A 20049-nucleotide genomic window follows, 5' to 3' on the forward strand; every position below is an offset into this window, starting at 1 on the left:
CACCTGCTGGTTACAATTCTGGAGAATCAAATTACTTAAAGCGCCTGAACCAATTTTTTCGTTTGCGGAGCCTACATAGAAACCTGATCAATAAAAGTAAAAATGAACCATAACTGCGGCTCTTAAAACATTTATCGGATATTGTAATCATATATATGTTTGAATAAATATTAAGGTTAAGCTTTGTAGGTGTAGGTCACATTTACCATTGCATGTCATATGACCGTTACTGACTAGAGAGCCCCTTCGGTTCCGAGCTATTAAAACTCAAATATGGGGAAATATTTTTTCGTTAGAAATATTCTTGAAAATTTTGAAAAGTAATAGGGGCTGGAGATTGGATGTACGAAGGAAGGCACTCTACGGCACATTTACTCCTCGAGTAAATCTAGTGTAGATTCTACAAGCAGGTTGAGACTTCCTTTGGTGCAGCGCCCAGAGGCCATTTTCTGACCTTTCCATTTTCTTTGGTTAAATGTGGCTCTAAAAAAGTATTTTGATAATCTGTGCTTCTTAGACATCTGACTGAGACTATTACATTAAAAGAGCATTTCGAGTCAACTCTCCATCATCAAAATCAGTTGTCACATCAGTTCAAAAAGCTGAAGGCAGAGCATGCATTGAGTCAGAGGCCCACAGACAACGATGTGCTTCGCGAAAGAACATGAACTGTTTCCATGGAGATACACGCATATTGCTGAGTGAAAAAACACCACTAGCACTACTGAAAGTTCAAAGTATTTCACAATGCATGCAAGTGTCTGCTAACTGTAGGTTTTACATGGACAGAATAAAACAGATGAATGAACCTGCTGTCATTTGTTTCCAAGAGAGCACATTCTTATGTGTGTGGAAGAGTGTACGCACCTGGCAGACTGCAGCGTAAACACGAATCCCCGGAGACGCCGCTAGTCGTGCAGACACCAGCGGCTGCGCAGCTCCGCCGAGGCTCGGCCCAGCTGTGCGCCTCACACACGTCTGACCTCAGCGCAGACTTCGCATCGATTAGCGGAATGGCCATGTGACGGCCTCAGAAACTGCAGTGCACAACACATGATGTTAAAATATGCTCAATGTCACATACTGTTAACGTGATGAAAGACACGGTTTTCAGATTTATTCTGGGCTATTCCTGTATGTAGTATGCTGACACCACAATGAACAAACCGACTCTGCTGTTCTACCTCGATACAAAGTGGAGCACTGCAGCTGAACCCACGAGTTTCGCCGAAATTACTGTCTAAAAATGGACCGTCAGACCTGGCCCTGCGACTCAGAAAGCTGGTCTGAACTCACACAAAAATTACCCTTCATTTTCTTAGAGAGACTGTTAAAATGACTTATTCGGTTAACAGTTCCATGTACTTTGGAAAATCTTTTCAATATTAATTTTAAATTTAAAGACAGGTCATATTGGCATATTGGATTAATATGTGCAATTACTTTTCACGACATAAAATTCATCTCTGCATTCCTGTCATATTCAAACATTTCTTCCGTCATTACCACTAAAATGAGTATTTGCTACCCAAACTGAAGGTTAAATTGATCTTCTCGGACATTGATATCGTTCGTGCCCTCTAGTGTACAAACAGCGTATTGACATATACGTTTCAATCATGACAGCACAATGGTTCCAGTTTACCTTCATAGTAAGCGGTTTTATGGCAGTCTATCCTCAGTTTTGACGTACTCATAAAACCACAGAGCAATCCTACACACGTTACACCTCTACGTGAATCTTACATTGCAGTAAAGTCAAACTGATTAAACAAATGAAAGCAATCTTTATTTTTGTTGACTTTGACCGGAATGAGATATTACATTGTGATTAGGAAAACAAATTTGACAAGAAAATAATTTTCACAGCAAAACAAAACAAAAAAAAAGAAAATCAGACCACCAGAAGATGGAATAACAGTCAGGAGACAGGAAACTGTACTAAATTTACAAAAAGGTCATTGGGGGGGAAGTGGGGAGGTGGAAGCAGCAGTCTGCCCCTGTCCCCCTTAGCGAGATCGCCCTTCAAAACTGGGACAGCAGAAATATTGCCCTGTGCTCAGAGAATGGGAGGCAGTGCTCTCTTCCTCCACCCAGGACTGTCTCCTAATGCTGAGACACCTACATTTCATTCTTCAGCTACCAGAACCTACAACCTTAAAGTTTCTGACAAGAATTATCCTTGAACAGTTCCATCAGTATTCTATTTTGTTCCAAAGTGCCCATGGATGCCAAAGTCAGTGTCTCTCCAAACCCTAAACTGGTGCAATCATGATAAAAGAATATATGAGGTGGGGAAAAACTGATGAAGACTAGACAGCACTGAAAGGCAGACAGGTCTGAGCACTGGAATCTGTCACATGACGAAGAATCAGTTCAGCTTTGTGCTTACATTTTATGCACCTGCGGTATTTTCGGGAATAGATTAACTGCTTACATGACCAGATCTGAAATCTTCCGAACACAGTGCAGGTAAATGAAGGGATGTAGTCATTTCTCCTGAAAGTGAGATGACACGCCACTGTTTATAAGGACACCAAAAACATGACCATGTCGGCACAGTCCACAGGGGACTGGGGAGACAACCGTTTGGAAATACAGCCAATGCGTCGGGGTTATCACACAAGACCTGGGCAGTACACTGCAAACTCAACATGGTAATGCACAACTGAATGAAAGCTTTCCACTCCATGGACATGCGGAGAACACAAAGCGTTAGTGAAATGGCTTCATTCTGGCACACAGGTGTCCTAAAGCAGGACCACATGGGGAGCTTTCTTTCCATTATACAATAATTATTCTCACTGTTTCTAATATTAACAGGGCAGGGGCTGGGAAATGCAACCCATTTTCATCAGATTTCTTTTTTATTGAGTCTTTTTATAGAGGAATACACCTCAACTATTTGCTGTCAAAGACAAATAAAATGGTACAACACAAGGAGAAGCTGCTCACACAGCAAAAAGGGGAGAGTTGGGTCTCCATGACAAGTCATACATGTACAGGACAGAAGATGGGCAGGGTTAAGCAGGAACAAAAGATCTACATCAGACAGGTACACAATGAAAAACAGCCTACACACTACAGTAAAAAGTGACCAAAGAAAGATGCAGCCTGGGCCTGTGCCTCTCACAGCAGGCTACTGATGAGGCCAGCTCTCTGCTGGTCCTCTGAAAACCGCCGCAGGGAGGCACCTGTAAAATGCATACTTCTCTCCCTGGAATCCACTGTTGCTCTTCGGTTATTAGGCTGCCTGTTGAGTGGGCTCCCGCAGGTGGCATCAGGCTGGTGTAATCAGTGTTACCTACATTCACAAACGTGGGCATCGGCAGAGGGTTCGGGTCTTATTTGAAGTAACAGTCTAGACAGTTACAGGCACTGATCAATGTTCGTAATTTTGATCACCCATTGAGAGCTTCATGTAGCACCCTACTGGCATCCAATACAAAAAAAATTCAATATTTGGAAAAAAGTAGTTTTCAGCCCTACAACTGACTTTAATTTCCCAGTGAAAATAACCTACTTATAACCAAGGGCTGCTCAAACTATGTATGAGAGAGATGCATTTTATATGAACTTGCATCAAACTTTGAATGGAAAAGCCACTTATGAAACCGTGAAGGTCAGGACAGTAGCTGTGTACTTTTTTATGCAATGGTCAAATCCAGGACCTTCAGCCATTGACAGGACGGAAGCTTGTTGTCAGTGCTGCTGAAAGCGATTTTATGAAGAGTTACAGGTGATGCAGGTGAGGCCCTGTGCTGTCCTCAGTCACTGTAACGGTGTCCGTGCGTGTCAAGGACACTGAAAGATCTGAATCACCTCTCAAAAACAGGCAGAAACATCCCTGCTTTAATTCTTACAGAAGCTCAGATTCTTTGAGACATATGCTGATTATTTTCACTCTTTCCCAATGCATAACCCATCTGCTTACCGAAACTCAAAATCACGACAGCGATATAGACATGTATGCATAATGAATATACACACAGACATGAGATTATTCATTATAATGCCCAGTCCTTGTCTATGTTTAGGGAGTTTCTTTTTATATGTGTGGGGAAAAAAAACAAGAAGTCCTTCTGGACAGTTCCTTAAAGAAGATCAACAAGCCACAGCTGCAACTTCAGATTTCAGAGCGAGTATTCTGCACTGCTGGCTGCTTAAGACTGCAATAGCTTCTGTTTTTCTCTCTACAAGAAGACAGTTAAAGTTAGGAAAAAAAAGTCTCACACATCAACAGATCCTTCAGGTCCACCACTTCAGATCGAGACAAAAATGTTTCCTTTTAAAAAAGGCAGCGCCACTCCACTCCAGACTTTTTAAACCTTAAAAAAATTTAATCCAAAAGCCAGATCATTTGTAATGCAACCAAAGGCATTTCCATTCAGAGTATCCATATCCAAAAAAAAAAAAAAAAAAAAAAAAAACTTCTTGCAGAAAACTTTGCAACTCAAAGTTGATGTAGACTCATTATTAGTCCCCAGCAGTCGCTGTGTACCGTTCGATACCTGCAGCAGTTGAAAATCATTTCCACTCTTATTCCACGTGAAGGTAATCGAGTCCTCAAAACGCAGAGCTTGAGAACGAATCAACTTTGAGGTAAAAAGTTTCTATATCGACTGCTGTGAGTGCTTCGCCCCTGTTCTCATTCTCCTCAGACGAATGGAGGAGCTCGTGCGTGACCCGAGAGCCGTCTCCCCCTCCCTCTCTCCCTCTCTACCTGCTCGAACGCAGCCAGCCATCGCTGGGGGAGGATGCTGTGACGAGGAGCCTTATTCCTCCGGGAGGTTCCTCCTCGTGGAGGTGATTCTCTCCCCCCCGCCAGTGTGGCCACACACACGCGCACACACACCGCACGCCTCCTCTCCTCTCCGCCTGCTCCCTGCGTGCTCACAGTGGCCTCCTCCTCCTCTCTCCCGCGCTCTCTCTCGCTGTTCGCCGCTCCATCTCTCGCTCTCTCTCTCCGGTTTTTCTAGGTTGGTTTCTCTCTCGCTCTCCTGTAGCTCTCACAGTGGTGCTTCAGTTGTAGCAGTGGAAAACAGGTATCTGTTTTTTGTTTTTTTATTTAATATTACCCAGATTAAAATGCTGACGAACTAAAGCTCAGCCCCAGCTCCGCTTCCCGTGCCCTGAGGAAGCAGGCAGAAAGGGGCAGGGTTAGCATCAGAGTCAGGGTTAGCCTTTCAGCACATCAGTTTACAGAAAGCTGCTTTAACACCGATGAGAAAGCGGTCTCTTACGCTCTAGTACTGTGACAAGCCAGGCACCCCGCCGTGCTGGTACGCACGCTCTCCCTGGTAGGTGGAGTCCTGGGACAGTGCCACGTCGATCTGGGACTTGAACTCGTCGCCCAGATAGCTGTCCTGTTTCAGAGAGGGGAGAGGGATCATTAACCTGCAGCCCAAATTCAACAGGGCAATTTCACACCCAGTAAAAACCACACAAACTCAATCACATGCAATTTTACTGTGACAAGACAGAACTTATTTACACTGAGTTATAAGTACCTATACCAAAAAGAATCACAGATGAGAAAATGTAATTTCACTCTATAGGATGCATTTGGGCTCTGAAATCAACACACATGAGCATACTGATAACACCGTGTCTGCTAAAATTAAAAATGTCTGGATGTTTGCATATGTTAGCTGGTTCATGAGATGTTAAAGGCTCCAGAAAAGTGGGTGCCTGTGGGGGCAGTTGGTGAGCGTGGGGGCAGTTGGTGAGTGTGTGACTCTCTCCTGTGGGGGCAGTTGGTGAGTGTGTGACTCTCTCCTGTGGGGGCAGGACAGACAGCAGGAGGCGCACTCAGCAGCCATTAGGGTGCCCTGCAGTGTGGCTGCTGTGGGCGTGGCCACGCTCTGACCTGGGACAGCTCGGGCTGGGACAGGCCTGGCTGGCTCATCTGGGACGGCTGGCTCATGGAGATGAAGCCTTGGGTGAGCGGGCCGGACTGAGACACCATGTCCTGGCTGGCCTGGCTGCTGGCCATGTTGCCCTGCCCGCTGCCATGGTTACCCACGCCACGGTTCCTCTGCCGCCCGCCACGCCCTGCCTTCCCCTTCAAAGCACCGCGGCCTGCAGGAGAGAGAGACCCCATCACAGCTCAGTCAGCGGCAAGAAGCCGGCACAAACACCATTAGGCTATTACAAATGTATGTGGTATTAAACATACATAGGGACCTCTGGACTTTTTTGGATTTGATGTAAAACCGCTCTTGGAACCATACCTTACCCACCAGTGTGGTTTTAGCCACCATAATTACAATCAAGTCAAATCTCAGCAATCACAGACACAACACTGGAAAATAAACCCCGTAAATATTTACCTGAACAGGACACAGAGAGGTGCTACGAAAACAATATTTCCAGCTAAAGTTGCTATGAAGTACAACATGCCAAAGAGCGATCACAGACGACAGACACTGGGACCTCTGAAGTGACCCAGGCCTTCAGCAGCAAGACTGTTACTGCATTCCTTTGATGCTGACAGGGACAGACAGACTGACAGACTGACGGATGCGGTACCCTGAGGTACAGGTGCTCGGCGGTGCTCACCTGCGGCAGGGCCGTTGGTCTGGCCCAGGTACCCGGGAGGGGGTATTGGGGGCATGACCAGGTTGAAGGGGATGGGGATGTTGAGAGCCGCCATGGGGTTGGGGCCCGCGCCGATCATGCCGATCTGATCGTGGGTCTGAAAGTACATGCTCGCAGGCCGCCCTGTGGAGAGGGGACCAGTGAAGGCTATAAACACACGAACTAGAGCCTCATTTCACTTCTAATCTTTTTTATTTGCTAAACAAAGACAAAGTACATCCAGAAGTCACTCATCCATCACAGAACCCAGAACATCCTGGTCACAAATACAGCCAGCAAACCACACACTTGTGGATTTAATGCATAATGAGTGTAATGACCTGTGTAACCCGTCCCTCTCTGTCACTCGTTTCTCACCTGTGCTGCTGCGGTCGTACGCTGAGCCAGGGATCAGCGCCTCGCGGGCGTCGTACATGGCTGTGCTCATGAAGCGGGCCCCCTGGAAACGGCACACAGAAAGCGCACGCTGTCCTCACTCCCCTTTATCAGTGACTGCCGTGTGTTAATCCACACACACCTCAGAATCGCAATGCCCACACACACCTCAGAATCGCAATGCCCACACACACCTCAGAATCGCAATGCCCACACACCCTTACAAAACCATTTACTTCAAGAGAGACCAACTCCTTATGTCTTAAATCAAACTGAAGTCTCTTAATAGATACATTTAGAGAGGGGCACCAAAAGATTAAAAGTGCATTCTGTGAGTATGAAATGGCTAATTCACAGTCAAATCAAACACCTCATGCATGTGGGGAACAGTTTATTTACTTTTGCGTGTGTGTGTGTGTGTGTGTGTGTGTGTGTGTGTGTGTGTGTATGCGTACGTGTGTTTGTATGAGAGTGTGAGTGCCGCGTGTGTGTGTGTGTGTGTGTATGCGTACGTGTGTTTGTATGAGAGTGTGAGTGCCGCGTGTGTGTGTGTGTGTGTGTGTGTGTGTGTGTGTGTGTGTGTATGTGTGTGTGTGTGTGTGTGTGTGTGTGTGTGTGTGTGTGTGTGTGTGTGTGTGTGTGTGTGTGCTCGTACTCACAGGGTTGATGGTGTTGACCAGCTTGCGGGGCTTGCTGAACTGCATCAGACTCTCGCGCAGGTTGTTGAGGGGTCCCTCCACCAGCACCTTCTGCTCCTTGTAGTAGTTCAGCAGGTGGTTCCACAGGGGCTGCTTGGAGAGGGCCTTGGGGTTCCCCACAATGATCACCCCGTACCTGCAAACAGCACACTCTGTGTCTCCCAACTGTCCCCTTCACTCTCCACCCAAACACAGCTTTTCTCTTTAACATCTCAGCCTGCGCAGTAGTGTCAGGAGCGGCAGGATTTATCTAATTCGTCAGCAAACAGCTACCAATTCAAACAACTGCAATAACTGCAAAGACACGGGAGCAGGTGGAGACTGACAGTTACAGTAAGTGCTTTATAACAGCGTGTGCCGTGCCATATGGCTCTGAAGCTGCTGCAGAGCTGAAGCAGTAACACACAGTATTCTCCGATTTAAAGACGGCTGTGGTGTGTCAGACCCGACTCCGCCTGCAGCAGCCCTTTAGGACTGTCAGTCAGCTTCACTCACTTTTAACATAAATAAAAATGCATGTGTGTAAAAATTATACTTAAATCCATTTACAACAACTGGAGACCAGAGTAGAGTGTGATGGGTGGCTTCTTGAATGCTCCACCTGTATTTCACACAGACAGATCCCCTCATCACCTGTAACTGAGAATAAACACACAGCTGTTCCCTGATAGGTCAGCCAGGATTTACCTCGCTCTTGTAAGGGCCACATTCAGACGGCGTGGATCATTGAGAAACCCGATACCCTGGTGCTCATTGGCTCGCACGCAGGACAGGATGATGAAGTCCTTCTCTCTGCCCTGGAAGGCGTCCACACTGGCAATCTCTACCTCCTAAGATCAGGCAGGAAACAGAAATTAACAGCGATATGTGTGACATTACTGTATTCATTTAGCAGGCGCCCTTACAGACAAAGACAGACAGCTCATCTTTTACATGTTATCTGCTTCTACAGGTGGTTATGTTCTTAAGCAAAGCAGGTGAAGCACCTTGCTCACAGGTAAACGGGCGATCCACCTGCACTGAGGTGACGTGAGCGCACGGCTGTACCTGGTAGAGTTTGGTGTGCAGGGAGCCGCTGAACTGCATGTACTGCACCAGGTAGGAGCGCTGGCCCTCGTACGGCGTGATGATGCCGATCTGGTCAGGCTTGGCCCCGGCCTTCAGCAGCCTGGTGGTGATCTTCTCCACGTTGGCCGCCTCAGTCCTGAGGACAGTAATAAAGAAAAAAATACATAAGAGCAGCACAAGCTGCTTACATTTTATGCATTATACATATATACTGCTTAGTATTCACTGAAGCATTTCAGATTGGGAGCTGCCTTTAACAAAAGACAGCAGCACACCTGTTCAGGTAGGAAGTTCCTGAGCTGGCGATCTCCTCCTGTCCCTGTGTCACATAGAAGAACATGGGCTTGTCTGGCTGAGGCCACTGGAAGTCAAAGCCTTTCTTGATGCGGTCGGCTACATAAAGAGAGAAGGGGAAAACGATGCCGGTTCATCAGTACATTTCCATTCATTTGTGTAAATGAGGGCTACAAATGCCTCAAAAAGGACTTATACAGTCATGTCATTGCACTTTTTAGTTCATGGTTGTATGCCATCATACACACAAATATCCTTAACAAGGCCCCCCCTTTTAAGACAATGCACACCTGAAGACGCTCTTATAAATCAAATTGTCACAAATTGAATCCCATTATCTTCTAGAAAGTTAAAGTAGAGTTACTCTCCTAAGCATGGGGTTAAAATGACATTTATCTTAAAAGAGCGTATAGGTGCAAAACCTGCATATGCAGACCATTGTAAAGTGGAACTGAACAGGTGACCTTCAACGTGCTCTGCTGCCATCCAGTGGTAAAAGGCCATACTCCACTCTCTCCCGAGGGAGCCACTCCTCAGTGAGGGACATGGCTGTTTCTCTGCCCGTTTCCTCCAGCTGCAGTCTAAGTAAAGCATTGAAGGCCATCCCACCCTGTCCTCCCCGACCGCACGCGTGCTGGCGTACCTGCGGTGACGCCGTTCTGCAGGGAGCCCTCGTAGAAGATGTTGGAGGGGAAGGCGCTGAGGGCGGGGTGCATGCGGTACTGCACCTGCAGCCGGATGGGCCGGATCCCCAGAACCACCAACCGCTCGAACAGGGACTGGGACAGGCCCGCTTTGGCCGCTTTCTTACACATCACAACCGGGCCCAGCTGGCAGTGATCTCCCACCAGGATCAGCTGCGAACAGATAATCAAAAACTCAAAATCTACTACCAATACTAGATTTTCTTAGTCCTAGAAAACTTTTTTCTCTGAATTACCAAAAAGCATCTCATTACAGACATAAAACGGGAAGCTAACCCCCTCCCCCGTTTCAGATTAGTGTATCTGAAACGGTTTCTCCTGGCACATTGACAGTGTAATAGCCTTGCAATTGACGTTTTGGGGGGGGGGGGGTGCACTGTACCTGCTTGGCCCCCAGGACGACGGGCACCATGCACTCCGGCTCCGTGGCCTGGGTGCTCTCGTCTATCAGGATGGAGCGGAACTGCATCTTGGCCAAACGGGGGTCCCCTGCGCCCACACAGGTGCAGCAGATCACGTCAGCGTTCTGTGGGGGGGCGGCAAAGCTGTCAGCGACCGCTCATCTTCTGTACTACATCACACTGCAAACAGCCTTAACATCCTCTCACTGCAGGCCGAGGCCAGTCAGGTGAATCAACAGCAGCGCCCCGCTCAGGACTCCAACCTTTACCCATCCGGTCATTAGCCCAGCTTCTTAATCACTAATGAGAAATAGTAATACATCTTGGGAGGGCGGAGTTAAAAAATAACCCAGTCTACCTGGCTGAGAGAGAGACACAGAGACAGCTGGAGAGGGAGGGAGAGAGAGAGTGCGAGTGAGTGAGAGGAGCTTGTTTCACCATGAGCAGTTCTCTCTCGGCGGTGCGCTTCAGAGCACGGTAACGCTTCTCGTCTGCAGAGGACAGCTCGCCAGTCTCATCCTTCAGCTGCTGCAGCTTCTGCAGCTCAGGCATGCTGGGAGAAAACAAACAGACCTGTAATCACAGCCTCACACAGCCAGCGTGTCTCCGCAGTGTGCAAACACTGCTGCCACAGATCTCCCAGAACACTAACCGCATGTTCAATTCCTTTTTTATACATAAAAATAACAGTAAAAAAACATTAAAATAAATCAACGTAATTTAAATGTAAATTAAGCATAATTTTAATATAAATATATTAATAATAATACAGCAGAGAACTAAACTAAGCCCAAATTTCACAAATAATCCGTTTATGAAGACGGATATTCAATAAAACTATTCTGGTTGCGCTCAAGTACATCCCCCAATATCCAGTACTGCAGTCCTATTCTGTAGTCTGACTTCGCTTCATTTTGATAAATAATGTTAGACCCATTTTTGCAGACACACACAGAATAGATGCTGGCTTGCGGAGATGCAGTTAAAGCACCCGAACCCCAGATCCAGGCCCAGCAGGCCTCCCCACCTGTCCATGTTGCGGATCTGGTTGTGCAGGGCCAGGAAGGAGACGGGCGAGTCGATGGCCTCCCTGCTCTTGGCGCAGAGCCGCACCACCTTCAGGCCGGTCTGGTGGATCTTCTCGGTCAGCTGATCCACAGCAATGTTGCTGGGAGCGCAGACCAGCACCGGCCTAAGGACCCACACGCAGCAGAGATCAGCCAATCACGCCACAGCGCTGTCCCTTTGAACCGCCCCGAAAACCAACCACACCCTCAGCACTCACCCATTCCCCTGCCGGGCCAGGTGGTACACGATGGTTGCCGAGGTGACGGTCTTCCCGGTTCCCGGAGGGCCCTGGATGAGGCTGAGGGGCCTCTGCAGCACCGTCTTTACAGCGTACACCTGCAACACACACAGGAGAACCTCAACACACCTGCACCACACAGGAGAACCTCAACACACCTGCACCACACAGGAGAACCTCAACACACCTGCACCACACAGGAGAACCTCAACACACCTGCGCTACAGGGCAGAACACAGAACCTCAAAACAATTGTATCACACAACAGAACACAGAGATTCAGCACACCTGCTCCAAATAGGAGAGCACAGAAATTCAATACACCTGCACTAAAGAGCTTAGCACAGAAACTCAGCGTACCTGTGGCACACGTCACAGCACAGACGCTCGGCACACCTGCACTATACAGCAGAACACAACTCCTATTCAGGCCACACGGGGGCACCTGAGCACACACCTGAGAGTGGTTGAGGTCGGGCAGGCCCTGGGCGGTGAAGCGCTTGGGCAGCTGGCACTTAATGAGCACGTCCTCCACCTCGTGGCCCAGCAGCTTGTGGTAGATGTACCCAGACACAGAGGTCTCATCCACCGCAAAGGTCTTCAGAGCACTCTGCATCCTGTGGGAGATTAAACGATCTCACACTCAGTCATCCCCAACCAAAATCACATCCAGTCAGCTCCAAACAAACTCACTCAGTCATCTCCAACCAAACTAACGCAGTCAGCTCCAATCAAACTCACACTCAGTCATCCCCTGGCTACCCCAATCAGCTACTTGATTGAACTTGATACTGCTGAAATCTGTTTACTTATCAAATCTAATCTATTTACTTATCAAAGAATTTTCAACTTTAAGCGAGTGGCGATAATGTCTGCCAATAAAGAACATCGCAATTATTATACCAAACACTTAGTGACCCTTACTTCTTTTAGCATGTAAAAGTAATGAGATATTCAACTAGGTAATGTGATTTCTGAGTGCAGCCTGCTTTGTGTAACACAGACTTTAGGAAAGAAAGATGAATGAATGCTAAACACTAAACAGTCTTCTTACTCACAGCCGTTAGCATGCTTAAACGCCTTTCACAAGCAGCCGTTAGCATGCTTAAACGCCTTTCACAAGCAGCCGTTAGCATGCTTAAACGCCTTTCACAAGCAGCCGTTAGCATGCTTAAACGCCTTTCACAAGCAGCCGTTAGCATGCTTAAACGCCTTTCACAAGCAGCCGCTACATCATAAACTGTATAACAACAGAGCGGTTTGTAGCAGTGCGTGCAGCACTTAGCGAGAGGCACTGTGAGTGAGGTGGTGTAATGTCGCCACGCGTTTCCTGTCCAGACACAGAATGGGTTTATCCTGGGTAACGGCAGTCACATGCAAACTGTTACACCGTGCCTGCACTACAGCACGCGAGCAGCAGTAGGATACCTGCAATAAAAAGCCACCAGAAGAGCTTTGGTTTGCATGATTTTCACTATTCAAAACGAGACAGGACTCTAGCAGGCTGTCTGTAACACTGAGCTCCCACTTCCCTCTGGGTTCTCTGGACGCTGTGTGTACGTTAGCCCTACAAATGGACGCTCACCTGTCAAAGGAGGTGGATTTCCACACAAAATCCACCTGGAAGTTGTGAGGGACTTCCACTGGAGCCCCCACACTGCTCCTTAACTCAATCGCAATCTCGTCCCCGTAGTCTTTAACACGGTGTTAAGAAACGTTCACAATTAACAAGACACATGCGAAGTTCCTTAAAATTTAACAGTCCTTTCTACAGCAGAAGAATTAACATGTCAAAGTTGATAACTTGCCTAGATAATTCTGAATATATCCCAGCTTACTAACACACGCCAACAGCCAAACCCTTTCTGGATCCATTTCTACACAATCTATACAAGTGGTTGCATTACATTACACTAAGAGTAAATACTTAAAAATCTCTCAGTAACTCCAAGCTTTGCATCAAATAAATAGGAACACACATCACAAAGCTTCTACTGTCACCTTTGGGCATCTTTGCATCTGTCTGATAAGTTTCTCATGCTTTACATCTTTTGCTTTCCGTTGGTGAGGAGCAGAGGAAGGATACTGTCCGGGACTTTGATGACGTGTCCAATCCCCTTCCAGAGTGGAGCCAGGTCTCCTTTGTACCTGAGGCAGATCTCATCCCCCTGCATCAGGCGCATGTCTGTCCAGCAGAAGGGACGACCCGAAAGGGGACGAAGAGGGAAAAAAAGTCAGCATAGTTGCTTTGAAAGTAAACAAACGTTGTTGTAATGGTGCTTCCCAGGAAGAACCGAAAGCACAGCACGCCACACAGACATGCACACACAGACACGGATGGCACGGGTGCGGCACTCCAATGAAAATGGTGGGCGGAGCCACTTGCAGATAGAAAACGTCGACAAGAAATATTACCACCTGAATCCGTCTTGGGAAGTGTGAAATAAGCAATCCTTTTTTTATTCAGCCCCAGGTCCCACCTGACCGTTATATTGTCTTGGGTCTGCGGATCAAGTCAAAACACAAATGGAAAATATTCAATGAAAAAGCAAGTTAATTTTCTCAACTTATAATATTAAAATTAAAACAAAAAAAAAAAAAACTAAATAAGCTGGTCAATAGTAACCCTAAAGGAGTCCTCTCTAAGTGTGACCACATCATATTTTTGGTTCTGCTTACACAGCCCAACAAACGCTAGCGAAACGCCTTCTCCCATTCCCACTCAGTGGATCTCCTATGAAAGCAACAGCACCTTCATTTCAGAGGGCAAAAAGCCACTAATAATGGGATGCAGCAAAGTGGCGGAAGCCCGATGACCAAAGCCCATCCACCTGTGACACAACTCTCCCTCCCGTACCTGGGACTCTTTGAGTTTCTTGTCGTAGTCGGCCTCCAGCTTGACGAGCGGGCCGAAGATGTTCTGGTACTGGTAGGCGTCCTCGTAGCGCAGCAGCACATGCTGTGGCTCCTCGTCCACGCCCGGCTTCTCCAGGTCCTCCAGCGTCGCGCTGGGGTTCTCCTGCATGAGCGGAACACGGGTGTGCAGGGTCAGCTTACCCAGTTACACTCTGCCAGAGTCATCTTACCGAGTTACTCTGCCAGAGTCAGCTTTCCGAGTTACACTCCGCCAGAGTCAGCTTACCGAGTTACACTCTGCCAGAGCTTTCACAGAACGGTCAGCTGACATTAGAGCGGTTTTATTACTCCAAAACAATGCTTGATTACTGCAAAATTACTACATATTTGCTTGGTGAGAAGCTCAATCCAGTCTTGGTTTACTGGTTACTGCACCCTATGGATTGTTTTACACTAACAAAACACTAGAGATGCATTCAGCAAAGGGAAATGTTCAGTCACTGGCTGCAGGTTAAGGGACGGGTTCAGCTGGGAGACATTACTGGCTGATGGGGAGTGTAAAGGGGCGTGTTCTGTCTGGTGACGCCATTGGTTAGTGAGATAAAGCGGGCTGGGTCTGGTTGTGTCTGTGGCTGGTGGGCGGTGCAAACGGAGGCAGAACCTTCCAGAGCTCCTCCAGCTTGTTGATCTGCTGGGCGGTGATCTGCCGCGCACGCAGCTGCTCCTGCTCCGACGGGATCTTCACCAGCCAGGACAGGAAGCAGCGGTCCTGGATCAGAGGCTGCCACTGCGAGCTGTCCCAGTTGATGTCCTTCAGGCTGCTCTGACTGGCACATGGCTGCCTGGGTTACCGAGAAAGAGAAGCAAACATTACACACTTCCATCTGTACCCACCCACAGCTCCCAGTGATGGCACTGTTTAAGGAGCTGGGCCTGGAACCTCAAAGCTACATATTCCATTCCCAGGTAGGACTCTGATCTTTGTGTCCATGAACAAATCACATGATCTGAATTGCTCCAGTAAATAACACGACATGTGAATGAACAATAATTACCTAAGCAAGCTAAGTCACATGACAAAAGGGTGCACGCTAAGCAAAAAATAACAATGTAACGCAACAAATCTACAGCCTTGCACCTCAAATGTGGATTCAGATCAAGTGCAAAAGTTTGCCCACGTCACGTTTGCCACGGGTACAAGTTGCTCCTCTGCCATGGGTACGGGTCTCTCTTCACCTTTTGTTTAACAGTTTATTTACCTGCAGAGGAGCACCACCACGGAGTCGGCCTTGGCCGGGATGAAGCCCAGCAGGAAGGCATTGCGGCAGCCACAGTTGTAACACTCCAGCACCGTCTCTCCCAGAGGCCCGTCCTTATGAAGCGCCACCTCCTTGCACTTGGCCCTGACCAGGTGGTTCACGATGTGGCTGAAAGAGAGTGCAGGAATAACACTTCCTCTCACACTCCACCCTTTTAACGCTGAATTAGCCCTCAGCGTTGACATTACACACACCTTCATCAGGGTATGCTGACCTGTACGATTACCTTCACATACCAGGTGTTCTAACTATTCAGTTTTAGAATCTATCAGTGATAGATTTCTATCAATAATTTAGTAAACAGCAAATAACAATATGCACCAAGTCAAGTACTTTCAATATTGTAAGAGATCTAGAAGACGAGTTCTTGATCAGTCAAAAATCCCACTTATTCAGAGATTGTGAAGAGAGCACCAATTTGAGTCAGACAGTCCCTAACCTCACTGCTGAGGGTATGCATTTTGGTGAGTGTACCTACCTGCCAGAGGTGTTTCCTCGCCCGTTGCAGAACCACTTCTTGCTGGTGTTACAGTAGACCACGCACGCAGGATCCTGGATTCCACAGTAACTGCAGAAAAGAAGAAGAAAAGAAAAGAAGAGAGATAACTGAACTTTTTAAATCGCTTTTAGTGGTTCATGTCTCTGCCATGTTGTTCACACCGGTGGACAAAAACAACGCACTGAACATAAAACGCTGACCTCAATGTGTCACTGCGAAACAACCGCAGTCTGTGGTTTATCTTTATTTTGTTTTGTTCCCCCATCAGTCTTACCAAGCAGCAGTCAAAGCCCACAAGAGAGCACAAACAGGAGTAACAACATGGAATACCAAATATTTGCAAAGTTGAAGACACCAGAACTAATGCAATTCCTAACCTGCTGAACACAATGCATTTTTACATTCTGATCACAATTAAGTCATTCTGGGTCACATTTATCCTTAATCATGAGTAACAAACTTAAGTATTACTGTTTTAAAAACTTGTATTAGAACCAAAAAAATGCATAGTTACTGAAATTCATTAATAAAGCCTAACAACAACCAACATTACGGTTTAACTGAACCTGGGATGTTCTTGCTGAAAGCTATCAACTTCTGTGTCTGTGCATGCCGGCCACGAAAACAGAACTACACTAAAATGCTTCCCACCATTCAGAAAAATATTAGGCAAAGCAGAAAACAAGACCAAGAACTACTGTGGGGCTGCAACAACTTTCACTACAGCTCAGTCAGTGTGCTGAGACACTACCTCTTACAGGTGCTCAGACACAGAACGAAACAAAGACCAGAGACTTGAAATGTGTACATATATTACACACACACACACACACAGAATGACTGCAGTCAGACCGGAGAACAGACATCCACAGTACCTGCAAGCATGCAGAGGGAGATCTTTCGTGTAATAGGTGTCCTCCTCATCCTCCTCAAAATTCAGCTCTGCAAGAAGCTGGCTGGTTTTCACGACAGCATCGTCCAGCCCCCCATTCTGCAAAACCCCGTCAGAAACGATCACCTGCGGATACAGATACACCCGCTAAACACCTGTTTTCGCTTCCTGTGGGAAACGTTCTCACTCAGCGCCATTCAAATGAAAGTAACACTGGAACATGACCTGTGAATCTGTGCATCTGTGCATGTCATAACAAAAACACCGACGATTTAATAACACGAAGAATAATAAGAAATGTAACGTTATACATAGCTATTATTATTAACCGTATCATTTTACACCTTGCGATGTAGTATCCAGTTATGTTCTACCGACTTCATAAACAAAAGTCCTGCAAATACCTAAAGCAGTGACATCTTCACTTCTGTTATAATAACTCCATAGTCACAGCATTATTCAGGTATTCATGTGCAGTCTTGCGTCCTCACGCACTTTAAAGTTCGCTTTGCACACTGTTTTAATTCGCTTCAGCTGAAGTATTGCAAACAAAATCGTTCGTACAACACGAATACTATGGCACTGGTCGGCTGAATGCTTATAATTAGTAACTCAATCACAGGCTCCAGGCAGCGCGGCTCGGCGTCCCGGTTAGCCGGTTAGCCGCAATCATCTGATGTGCAACACCTTGCGATCCTGGCACGGTGCACGGCGCTCGGGGCCTTCCGGGCTCCCGCACACCGATCTGCACGGTGCCGGCGGCCACCGGAGCTGGCTCGCTATTCCCCACGTAAAAACCCTTCATTACGGCGTTTCGAGTGAAGCTAACCTCAGGTAGCGCCACAGCTAACTGCAACCACATCCGTGACGCGCTGACTAGCGTTAGCTCCTTTCGGAAAGTACCTGTCCTACGAGTACTGGTTAGTTAGTTAGCCTAGCTGGTTAACTTACCTGTAAAATAAAGCCCTCAGGGATTGCTTTCTATTTCAATCTATCACATAAAAATCAGCTAACTTTGCTAGACATTGGTATCTAAGGAGATGAGATATCTAACGCCAGCTCCCAGGACTGACAGACCGCGGTAGCAGCGTTAGGTGGCCATCTCTCGCAGCTAATATTAGCCCCTAACGTGCTAAATGAGCGGACAGGGCTGGCCGCCCCCGGCAGCGGCGTGCTCGGTACCTGTCCGTCCAGCTGGCTCTGCGTCTGGCCCTGCGTCTGGGTCTGGCTCGGCAGGGTGAAGTCGGTGAACTCGAACTCCGAGCCCTGGGTGTCGGCGCCCAGCAGCTCCGCTTCCTCCGTGTCCAGGAAGGTGAGAGTCTGCGAGCTCGGCCCGTACGCCTCCACGCTCATCTCTACACTGCCTGCGGTGGGTTCAGCGCGCTACGGAGGGTCCCTGCTGCGGGTACGGATAGCCCCGGCTCCGCGATTAATATGAAAACCAAAGAAATAAACCGAAACGAATTTAGAAATTAAACTGAAAACACACAGCTCGCGAGCTTCAACTCCCACACCAAGGTGTGACGCACCTTCCTAGCGCCACACAGCGCAAATACGTAGAGCGCAGGATGTTGGTGACGTACAACACATAATGTTAGTGACGCATACACAGCACTGTTTTTGGGCTGTGTTTGTGGGGCTGACCGTATTGGTCATCGTGACCATTGACGCGTGTTGGTGTCGTGGTCTTACTGAGCTGTGGTCAACAGTAAAGACGACCTTGTGAACAGATATGATGTGTCGTGTTTACAGATGTGGTTTCACATGAGGACAAATATGCATGTTTTTATACGTGGTAGAATAAAGATATGATGGCACAAAAGCCAAAGAGATGAATCCTGAATGTTTTGAAGACTAAACATAGTTGAGGCACACAAGACACACACAGTAACACTCAACAGTTTCATATATTGTGCATTTTTTATTTAAAAAGAAACATCATTAGGCCTATCTGGCTCACTGGGACTGCCACTTCACATAGTGTTAAAGACATGGCTCAGCTAAAAAGCCTGATACCAAGGATTTACAGGAAAATATATTTTCTGTGCAGAGGAATTTAATACAAATCTAGGTGCTATATTTAAGAACTGTACATGAAGAAAAAAATCACATTACAACACGGGAAGAATTTAACAGAGGTAGGTATATTTTTTAGAGATTTTTTTTGCAAAGAGTATTTATTTACTGGGGCTTATGTTAGTCATTTTTTTCCACAAGACCAAATTGCCTCTAAGTATTTATATCTTTGTAATCACATAGTGTTTTCTGCCATCTTGGGCTGTATTCTGGGTTCAAAGGCACTGCTCAGATGAGGTTTTCCGTTTTCAGCTAAAGGAGGATCACAGCATTACAGCGCAGCAAGCTTTCATCGAACCCAAATCTGCCTTCTGCATAACACTCACGTTCTACATCGTGTGACTCTCTCTGATTTCAGGGTGAGTGGCATTTATTGCAAAATTGAACCATGACATAATTCAGAAAATCTTAACGTATACAACACTACACACTTGAGCCACATACCACAACTGGCCTCGATCAAGGACACATCCTGTCAGAGAGCGCTAACTGATATCGCTGAGATGCAACATCTCGTCGTAATCACTTGAGGTGGACAGCCACCTTACTGAAGGCCAAACAATCGGAGGACTTAATGGTTTAAGTAAGAAGATCTAAAAAAAAAAAAACATTGTTTAAGATGTATAAAATGGACGTCCCATTATAAATACTAATTACAGGCAGGTATGTTTTCACTGATAAAATCAAACATTTATGAAGCGGAACATTACTCCCTGCCCTTTAAACCTGAACTGTAAGCACTTTTTTGCAGAAGCTATTCAACTCCAGTGATCCACAACAAAAAGAGTGTCCAGCCAGGTGAAGTGCAGCAGGTAATCACACAGTTTTACCACTAGGGGGTACTACAACATAAAACCAGCGTGCGTGCAGTCTCCAGAAGGTACAATCAAGGAAGTGCATAAACAAGAATCGGCAATATTGCACAAGCAGCCTATACTGCTGGCTCTGTACTCTTCAAAAC

At 46.9% G+C, this 20049-nt stretch overlaps 1 protein-coding gene across 3 annotated transcripts; it reads right to left on the reverse strand.

Moving 5' to 3' along the window:
• Window positions 1-4944: 4944 nt before the first annotated feature.
• On the reverse strand, window positions 4945-18549 carry LOC118795897 (regulator of nonsense transcripts 1-like). 3 transcript variants are annotated; one of them, XM_036554680.1, is made up of 24 exons: window positions 18195-18365; window positions 16996-17138; window positions 16100-16189; window positions 15562-15729; window positions 14964-15144; window positions 14304-14465; window positions 13862-13949; window positions 13533-13631; window positions 13032-13140; window positions 11904-12063; window positions 11426-11544; window positions 11168-11332; window positions 10579-10693; window positions 10122-10265; window positions 9679-9892; window positions 9017-9134; window positions 8721-8877; window positions 8361-8503; window positions 7635-7809; window positions 6958-7039; window positions 6562-6723; window positions 5870-6081; window positions 5244-5366; window positions 4945-5132 (listed from the first exon to the last, which is right to left on the reverse strand). In XM_036554680.1, the coding sequence occupies exons 1-23, from the start codon at window positions 18363-18365 to the stop codon at window positions 5247-5249; spliced, it is 3297 nt and encodes a 1098-aa protein (XP_036410573.1). In that variant the 3' UTR covers window positions 4945-5132; window positions 5244-5246. The 3 variants fall into 3 exon arrangements, with proteins under 3 accessions (XP_036410573.1, XP_036410575.1, XP_036410574.1); XM_036554682.1 differs by lacking the exon at window positions 4945-5132 and having other exon boundaries at window positions 5247-5366; window positions 16996-17111; window positions 18195-18549; XM_036554681.1 differs by lacking the exon at window positions 4945-5132 and having other exon boundaries at window positions 5247-5366; window positions 13865-13949.
• Window positions 18550-20049: the final 1500 nt, after the last annotated feature.

The sequence above is a fragment of the Megalops cyprinoides genome, chromosome 20, assembly GCF_013368585.1.
Source record: "Megalops cyprinoides isolate fMegCyp1 chromosome 20, fMegCyp1.pri, whole genome shotgun sequence".
NCBI classification, from domain to species: domain Eukaryota; kingdom Metazoa; phylum Chordata; class Actinopteri; order Elopiformes; family Megalopidae; genus Megalops; species Megalops cyprinoides.

Excerpts from the sequence above, each read along its gene's own strand:
- LOC118795897 (XM_036554680.1), bottom strand. The coding sequence starts at position 18,365 with ATGAGCGTGGAGGCGTACGGGCCGAGCTCGCAGACTCTCACCTTCCTG. Across the intron at positions 9,893-10,121 it reads TCGTCCTGGGGGCCAAGCAG|CTGATCCTGGTGGGAGATCA; the intron begins GTACAGTGCACC and ends ATCTGTTCGCAG. Across the intron at positions 7,040-7,634 it reads TGGTCAACACCATCAACCCT|GGGGCCCGCTTCATGAGCAC; the intron begins GTGAGTACGAGC and ends TGCCGTTTCCAG.